Source organism: Gossypium arboreum, chromosome 13, assembly GCF_025698485.1.
Source record: "Gossypium arboreum isolate Shixiya-1 chromosome 13, ASM2569848v2, whole genome shotgun sequence".
NCBI lineage: Eukaryota > Viridiplantae > Streptophyta > Magnoliopsida > Malvales > Malvaceae > Gossypium > Gossypium arboreum.
The window spans coordinates 114,403,969-114,413,574 of NC_069082.1; the positions used below are offsets into that span (position 1 = coordinate 114,403,969).

At 35.2% G+C, this 9,606-nt stretch overlaps 2 protein-coding genes across 2 annotated transcripts; both read right to left on the bottom strand.

The window, feature by feature from the left end:
* Nucleotides 1-2,465: 2,465 nt before the first annotated feature.
* LOC108461204 (peptide-N4-(N-acetyl-beta-glucosaminyl)asparagine amidase A-like) lies at nt 2,466-4,673 on the bottom strand. Its single transcript, XM_017760954.2, has one exon. It carries the CDS (start codon nt 4,553-4,555, stop codon nt 2,696-2,698), a length of 1,860 nt encoding a protein of 619 aa, XP_017616443.1. The 5' UTR covers nt 4,556-4,673; the 3' UTR covers nt 2,466-2,695.
* A 1,405-nt stretch (nt 4,674-6,078) lies between these two features.
* LOC108462538 (peptide-N4-(N-acetyl-beta-glucosaminyl)asparagine amidase A-like) lies at nt 6,079-8,177 on the bottom strand. Its single transcript, XM_017762474.2, has one exon. It carries the CDS (start codon nt 8,108-8,110, stop codon nt 6,296-6,298), a length of 1,815 nt encoding a protein of 604 aa, XP_017617963.2. The 5' UTR covers nt 8,111-8,177; the 3' UTR covers nt 6,079-6,295.
* Nucleotides 8,178-9,606: the final 1,429 nt, after the last annotated feature.

A 9,606-nucleotide genomic window follows, 5' to 3' on the forward strand; every position in this document is an offset into this window, starting at 1 on the left:
TCCCTAGGTTATGTTAATATTTCTCTCAAGACTAAAAACAACAAACTCTAGGATGATTATTTGAAATCTCTTTCTAATTAAAACCCCTATTGTCGCATTAACTCGATCTATGGATTCCCTTATTAAATTTGACTCTAATCCGGCAGATTTATGTCATCATATATCTAGGATTGCATGCAACTTTGCTTAATTATGGAAGATCTACTCTTAAATAGGGACTTTTGCTCTACTGAATAAGCACATCAAAACCTGAACTAATATCCTAGAATATTAAAGCAAGGATTAAAACTCATAATGAAGAATAAGAACAAGTATTTATCATATAATTCAAAAGATAATAAGATTCGATTTAGGTTTCATCTTCCCTAGGTATCTAGGGAATTTAGTTCATAATGATGGGGGAAAACATTTTAAAATTAGGAAAACAACAAAACATAAAGAAACCCAAAAAATTCGGTAAAAATTGAATGGAGAGCTTCAACCTTGAAGTAAATCTTGCTTCCGAGTTGATTCCAATGGCTGTCTTCGAGTATTTTCTGCCTTCTCCTCTGTCTACCCCTTAGATCCTCTCCTCGTGTGTTTAAATAGACTTTGGAATGCCCAAAATAGCCCAAACTTAGCCTTTTCCGAGTAGAATTAAAATAGGTCTCGACAGGGACACGGCCGTGTAGCACGCCCGTGTAATAGTGCTCAGGCCGTGTGCAATTCTGATATGGTTTTAAGTCGACACGGCCATGACACACGGGCGTGTGGTTTGGCCGTATGTCTTACACGGGCTTGTGGATTACCCGTGTGGAAGTGTCTGGGCCGTGTGAGCACTGAAATAAACCTATTTTGTCCGTTTTTGGCCTTTTTCTTGCTCTTTTCGCTTTCCAATGCTCATCTGGGTATAAAACATGAAATTAAAGTATTAGGAGCATCAAATCCACTAAATCTTATGATAATTCATCCAAAAATATGCGAAGCACGGGATTAAAATATGTTACTATTGAGGTTTATCAAGGGGCAAACAACACATTGGTTATCTTCACAAATCCCGAAATTTCCTATATTGAGTCCTTAGAGAAGAGAGTGAATATATATTTCCATACTCTTGAATCAACCTTGTCATTGTAGGTAAAAATCCTAATACCAAGCCGGAGAATCGACAACGTGCTGCCAAGCTAATATGAGATTCCCGGTGCCTAGGACAATGTTATAAGCAAAACTGTCATTTAGTGACAATGTTTATTATTTGTAGAATGATTAATTCAATCCACCAAACGGTGACATGGTATCACTTAATATTAAAAATGGATGAAACTTTTAACAAAATGATTAATTTACTCTTTAATATAATATATAGAGATTAATTTATTAACTTTTTTAATAAAGAAAATAAAACACAATTTAATTTTTAATATACTAGCTCCAAATTACTTTTACCAATAACAATAAACATAGTTTGGACTGATCCGGATCAAGTGGTGATAAACATCTCTAATTTGTGCTTTTCTCTTTGGCAGTGAAAGATTTGAGTTTTTTTTTTTTTTTTGTGCGCGCGCGCGCGCGCGGAATATGCTACAATATTATTGAAATTATCAGCAGAAATGCATTAAATTGAAGATAAAATGGGACAGACACATTCAATGCGATGTACCCCTAGGTTCTGTAGCATATAGTGGAAAAAAAATGATAATCCCTTCCACTGCATCTATGCTCCATTTCATTAAATTCGTGGTGGATCAAAGATTATTCAAACCATTCTTGATTTAAGTTTGGATTACTGGATTTGATATTACTATTATTTCTTGTCATGTTGATTTTTAAAACTTCAAAGTCAATCAATTTAATTGACTTATGTGAAGTTATTTTTATTTTATATATCAATCGAGTTAATCCGAGATTTTGGATAAATTAATAATATAACATGAATTTATATTTTAAATTTTTAATTCCAATTTTTGATTCAACTGGTGTGTAGGAACTAAATACAGATATGAGTAAATCTTATTTGATCGAACGACCTCGAATGTTTTTGAGTAATATATCTGGAAATACCCGTTGATTTCTTATTAACGCCGTTTTGAACATAACTGGTACATTCCAAAATAATCGTTACTTGGACATCTTTACTCTTGGCCATGAACCTCCTTTGAGTTTTTAATTCACCCAACTTTTCTAGTTTCCGATCAAAAGCGAAGAAGAAAGGAATGAAAAAAAAAAAGAAATAAAAGTTGCTAACTCAAAACCAAATCTTGAAAGATTTTGTTGCAATCAATATAGTAAATCAATATAGATTTATAGTAATAGTAAATAATAAGAATAAGTAATACAATGATTTCAAATGCAGTAAACATACTGTGAATACGTTAGGCCTTCAATCATTTTGCATAATCTTGCATTTCCACAAGTATTGCCCCTTACTCTTTATGCACTAAACCAGACTATTGGATTTGCAAACATGAATGATCCATGATATAAACTTATCTATGGTACAGCTTAAGAAATATATTATTAAAGCTTAGTTTTAAGATGAACAGTCAAACTGAAATCCAGTTAAAAGAACATTCAACTGCAAAAAAAGAATAGAGAGAAGATGCATACCTACAAATCGATCCATAATTTAAAAGAAAACGGAGACACTTGACAACTTATTTGTTGTATCTGTACGCGGGAATCTCAAAAGATCTAATTAACTACTCCACATGTCGAATTACTGGTTTCCATTCGGATCAGTTACATGAGATGCGAGAAAAGCTCTTCGAGCTGGAAAAGGCCACCATCTGCTAAGACCGTATCTGAAATGGGATTTTGCTCTTTTATCGCATGTGTTCCGTACTTCATCATAAAGAATAGTGTAGTTTGAGCTGCTAATGTTCCTAGAATAGCAAAAATTACCATCTTCATAATTGTATGATTGTTGGGTACTTGCCACTCCACTGACAACCAAGTTGTCTTTTACAACCATAATACCCTTTCCTTTCTGCAAATTCCGGAGTGAACTGCTAGGTTTACCGGCATCAGCATCTTTAAACTTCTTCTCATCAAATCCCAGAGTGACATTAGATACAGAGAATGTAGTTCCGTTTCCTTGATCGATATCGTCAGAGTATAAGTAGAAAAGAAACCTCTTGAGTGATTTCTTCGATACAGCATTAGGAGCCGGGATGTCTGCATAAACACTGTCATTTAAATGGACCGTCTGGTTTATGATCTGCAGATTCCCATTTATCACCATAGAGTTACTATAACTTAAATCTTGAATGGATTTGGTTGTCAAAATCCCATAACTAGACTTAACCCATCCTGTCGAGGATATGAACCTAGTCGTATTCGTGACAAATGTTCCATTTAAACCCTTGAAATCTACAACAGAAGTCACACTAAGAGGAACAATGTCATACTGCAAAAGCTTCCCTTCGGTCTTTGCCCTCTTACTATCTAACCATAGATGCAAATTGGCATCAATATACCATACATTCAAAGCATTTGTAACACTAAAGCTTAGCTTATGGGGTTTCCCATTTAACAGATTCCCCAAAAATGGGGTAATTTCAATATCATAAGTAGGGAGATCAAATGAACCAATGGCACTAATGGGTCTCCACAGGAGAGGATTGATTCCACCAGTGTAAACCACAGTAAAAGGCCAAACAGCACCAATAACTTCACCATCCAAACTAACCACAACTTCTCTAAAAGGTCCATTCCCTGCAGCATCTGTAAGATTATTGGCAGCAATATACTCATTCGGAAGATTTCCATACCAGAACTCATCATTCTCATGAAAAGACACATATACTTCCAATACAGCCCTATAAACATTCTGAGGAATTACAAATTCCTTCACTTTGACATCAGTGGCATTCTCAATCTCATACCACAAACCATCATTCAGCGGCATGTCCCGGGAAAAAGGTATAATCAAATCAGCCTTAGAATCAACCTCAGATCCAAAATCCCCCCACTTTTCCTTAGAAAGAACCGGTTTTTGAACAGCAGGGTAAAAATAAAGTGTTACATTGACATGGTAAACACCAGTATAAGTTTTATCAACAATATTGCCTAAATAAACAGCAAAAGTTTGAGTGTCGTTGGATAAAAGCAATGAAGAATACCTGGTAATATCCTTTTTGACACTCCAGAAAATCCCATTAGGTCTAGGTTCAGCTGTGCAGCTCCTGAGAAGTTCAACTCCAGATAACCAAAACCCAAAGATTCTATCAAATTGTCGGCCTTTACAGGTAGCATTCCATTCCAGGACAATCTTGGAAAATTCCTGGAAAGGGCAATCAGATGGGAAGTTATAATTAGCCAAAACAGGAGGTTTCCCATAAGTGAAGCCGAAGTCATGTTGTAAAACAGTGAGGGAACAAGGCTTGGTGGTGGGGAGATTGATGGGTTTAGTGACTTCAAAAAAGAGAGTCGGTGAGATGGTTTCATTGGCTGATGATTGGGAGAGAAGGGATGATTTGAAAGTCTTGGAGTGGTGGAGATTGGCTTGGCTGAAGAGAGGGTCAAGAAATAGAAGGGGAAGAAGGTAGAGCAAAGGGTTTAAAAAGAAAGAAGCCATGGATAGTTTCTAAAGCTTCTTCAGCTTCATATAGATTCACAGAATCCAAGGCCTTCCCAAGATTCTTTTTTTATTATTTTGTGTTCGGTAATTAAGCAGAGGTTGAACTTGAACAAGGTTAGATTAAATAAACTGTAATCAACTTAATTATTTCTTTTAGGGTAATTATCTGATTGGTCACCTAATTTTCTTGTATTTTTATTTTGATCACTTAAATAAAAAGTATTTATAATTTAATCACTACGTTAAAATATTAATCATTTTAGTCCCTCAACCAATAACTTACTAACAGGATCTGATGTGGTGTTACACACCATGTCCACATAAGCAGTAATTGTTGACTGTTTTTTTTATTCACTACTGTTGATCATCTTCTTCCCCTTCACGCCGCCTGCTTCCACCATTTTTCTTCTTCTTCTTCCTCCTTTGCTCATTGCTTTCAACCACCACGCCATCTCTTCCTTGACCCATTACCATCATTATCATCATCAACAAAGCTGAAGAAACAAATGGTGAAGAAAATTTAAAATGGTGAATTTTGTCATTGCTTTATAAAAAACATACATACATACATACATACATACATACATACATACATACATACATATTAGTCTTTTACCTTGAAAGGTTCATTATCTATCCTGATTCAAGAACATATTTCAAGCAAACAAGAAAACCCCTGAAAAACAAAATCAATGAAATATATAGCAAATGAGCATTTCATATGTAACATGGAAAATAAAAAAAAATGGATGTGACGGACCTTAAATCTTCAAGGGGATGTCAGGTGTTGTGTATTTAGCTATAGAATTTGAAAACAGAGAACCTCAAATATACTTTCTTGCTCTGCAGTATAATGGGCCATAATGCTGCCATTGAAGACACCGAGGCTTGGGCTTATTTCATGGTATTGACACAATACAAAAAGTTCGAAACAAAGTATTGACGTTGGTTAGTGAGGTCAAAGACCCTTCTCTGTTACTTGCTGGTTCCACCCTAAATGCTTTGATATGCATGATATTGTTTGCTATGTTGCCATTTCTATTGCTTCTAGGGACCATGGTAAGGAAGACTTATTTGAAGGGTGATCAAATGAGGAAACTATGAGAAACTACAGTCTTATTAGCTCACAATATATAAGGTTTATTTATATATAAAATACAGTTTCATGTCATTCCTTCTTTTCGAGCCTTTATTTAAACTTCGTATTTTTATCACAATTTCAGATGACTTAAAAAAAAACTTGAGTACATACTTTCTAACTTTTGTCAACTTTTACTTTAAGAATAAAAGATATATATAAAACAAAGGGTAAAGATATTTATAATCTTAAGCCAAGTTTTGATGATGTAAAACAGCTAAGTAAATTATTAAATTAATAATACATAATATCATTCATGTAAATTTAACCATAAAAACATATAAATATTAATATAAAATAATTTATTCAAAATTTCTCAACTATTCTTATCATTATCAGACTACATATGAATACTAAGCTCTCAAAATCCATTTATGGAAACTTTTATTCTGAAATTGATAATATGGGGTTCCTTGTTATTGCCAAAAGAGAGTCTAGTGTTTTTGCTTTTAAGTGCAAAGAACATAGCAAAATAAATTTAAAGATGGAAGAGTTGATAAAACAGCTCCAATTTGATCAGTTAAGTTGAATATAGGATCCTGGAACATCTAACATGAAACCCTTTATTGATGAGCTCAAATTCATCACTGTCTCTGCTACTAAATAGCCTTTTTCACTGGCTTGACTTCAAAATCATCACACAGTTTTCCCCCTTCATCATACTCAATCAAGTTGTTAGAGCTGCTAATGTTCCTGGAGTAGCAGATATCACTTCCATGGTATTCATATACCTGTTTTGTTCCTCCCAATCTTTTGGTGGTCGAGTAGTTTTTCACTTCAATAACCGATTGTGCTTTCTGGGTATTTCGCAGAAAGCTGATGAAGAAATCCAAACCACCATGCTTATACTTGTTCTCGTTGAATCCTAACGTGACATTGCTGACAAAAATGAAGGAACCTTCTCCTTGTACTGTGAAGTCTGCATAAAAGTTTAAATGGAAAGTTTTAAATGATTCCTCAACATGAACATGATGAAATGGCATCTTTGTGTAAACCCTGTCATTGAAATGGATCATCTGATCCACAACCTGAAAATCTCCATCTTTAGCTACTTGCAATGAGTTATTATACCTAAACTCTTGAATGGAATGAGTTGTGATGTTCCCATAACATGATTTGATCCATCCAGTTGAAGATATGAGCCTCTTTGAATACGTCAAGAATGTTCCATTTAATCCCTTGAAATCTGATTCTTCATAAACATTAGCAGCCTTGTTACTGAACTTCACAAGTCCCCCTTCAGTTTTTGCCTTTCTGGTATCTAACCAGAGGTGCAAATTAGCATCTATAAACCAGACATTCAAGGCATTGGTGACACTGAACCCCAATGTATGGGGTTTTCCATCCAACATATTGCCTAAAAATGGGGTGATTTCGATATCGTAAGAAGGTAGGTTGAAAGAGCTAATACCAGTAATGGGAGTCCAAAATGAAGGATTGATTCCACCAGTATAGATCACTGTAAAAGGCCAAACTGCACCCACCACTTCAGCATCAAGATAGATTACAACTTCTCTAAATGGTCCATTCCCAGGAGTGTCACTTAGATTATTTGCAGCAATGTAATCATTCTGAAAATTCCCATACCAGAACTCATCATTTTCATGAAAAGATATATAAACTTCCAATACAGCTCTATACACATTTTCAGGTATTTGAAATTGCTTCGACTTTGTTTCATTTGAATTTCGAACTTCAAACCACAAACCATCGTTTAGTGACCGATCTTGGGAAATTGGTAAGATCAGATCAGCCTTAGAATAATAGTTAGATGCCAAGTTATTCAAACTGATCTTATTCTCATCATTATTGATCATCACATTGCATTCAACAGGGTAAAAATGAAAGGTTAAATTAACATGGTAGACACCAGTATAAGTCTGATCCACAATGTTACCAAGATAAACAGCTAAAGTTTGTGTTTGGTTCTTCAAGAGCAATGAATTGTACCTTGTTATATCTTTCTCAACGCTCCAAATAATTCCCTTTGGTGTAGGCTCTGCCGTGCAGCCCCGAAGGAGCTCGACGCCAGATAGCCAAACCCCGAAAATACGATCAAACTGTGTTCCTTTACATGTTGCCTTCCATTCAAGCACAATTTTGGTGAACTTTTGAGAGTAACAAGCTGGTCGGGTGTAGTTTACAACAACTGGGGGTCTCCCATATGTGAAGCCGAAATCATGATGAAGAACATGGTATGAACATGGCTTGGTATTTGGTAGTTTGATGGGTTTGGTTACTTCAAAGTATACAGTTGATGAGTTTTCATTGAAGGGTATTGTGTTGATCAGGTGAGAGCGGTGATTTGATCTAAGGATCATGTTCTTGGTTTTATGGAGATTAGCCATGGAGAAGAGAGGCTGGTAGAGGAATAGCAAGAGAAAGAAGTGGAGACTGAACAGAGAGGAAGCCATTAATGGTGACTTGCAAACTAATTTGCTGGTTTTTTACTGTGAACGAGTAAAATCCATGCTGATATTTATTGTTAGAAATTTGAACTTTGAGGAAAGGATAACTAGGGGTCAAGATTTTTGACATCTTACCATAAACATGAAATGAAGTCTTGTATTTGAGAATTAAAAATTGAAACAAGTATATCAGCATTTCAGTATTACCATTAAAGAAATGAAAGTAAGTATTAAAGAAACTGCAAAGTTTGAGTAGGTCAGCATATATATTGCCTTGTAAGTTAAGTAGCTGGGGAAGTATCTGATGGTAACTAAGATTCGTGTAGTGAGATTCTTCTCATCAAATCTATTAAGGAAAATTAGATCATAAACCATATGAATCCAGAGCTTAATGGAGTTGGCATATCACTCAAATTTCAAACTCAAATCCAATCATGTGAATATCAACACAAATATGGCTTCCATTCTAATTGAGTCTTCTATGAATTAATATTATAGTAATCGGGTCTTTCTATCACTATAATTGTCAATTTAGTTATTCGATTCATGCTTTTCTTTTTGACATAAAGAAGGTTTCCATTACATCTTAAGAACAATGTACAAAATCTCCCAAAATTGAGAAACAAAAGACAACAAACCATCACAGTGGCAAAACCCACAAAGATTCATCAAGAAATTGGGAGAAGAATCACCACACGAGGTTCAACATTTTATTCGATTTCGACGAATAGATGCATATGATCTTGTCTACGTCAAGAGTTCCTCACTAACTAGTATAATCTAATCCCGGGGATGATAAAACAGAAAAAATAAAACATTAAGCCCAAAGCTAAGCCCAACCCAGAACCTAAATCCAAGAGCCCTAGTTACTTGCCACCGCCGCCACGCATGGGGAAAGGAGGGAGAAGAATCCGGGAAGAGGAAAGTGGAAGCTGCACTTAACCCGCATAAGAAAAAGTCACCGATGGAGACTATGCTGCCTTGAAACCCCAGACAAAATAACGTCAAAACTGTCATAGCTTAAATCAAGACTCCGATAAGGGTGAAGCCAAAACAAATTTTTAGGAGGGCTGAATGAAATTTTAATTTTTTTATAGTCTATATATTTATAATTTTTAGATGATTAAACCAAATATCTATAATTTTATGGGGGGAAAATGTAATTTTACCTTTACTAATTTAAAATTTTTAAAAAAATTTAAGGCCTAAATAGCAAATTTACATTTTAAGGGGTCGGGGCCCCTACCAGCTCCCTTAAATTCGCCTCTGGTGTAACATCCCTTACCCGTATCAGATGCTAGGACAGGGTTCTAGACGTTACTGAACTTATAAACATTCATACAACACAGGCCATAAAATTTGGACCAAATCAAATTCATCCAATCACATGCATATTGTCCCTTATACGAGCCCATGAGGCCCAAAACATACGTTGGGAGTGGTTCGGGACTAAACTGAAAACTTTGAAAAACTCAAAAAAAATTTCATCAAAATAGAGGTGA

Excerpts from the sequence above, each read along its gene's own strand:
- LOC108461204 (XM_017760954.2), bottom strand. The coding sequence starts at position 4,555 with ATGGCTTCTTTCTTTTTAAACCCTTTGCTCTACCTTCTTCCCCTTCTA.
- LOC108462538 (XM_017762474.2), bottom strand. The coding sequence starts at position 8,110 with ATGGCTTCCTCTCTGTTCAGTCTCCACTTCTTTCTCTTGCTATTCCTC.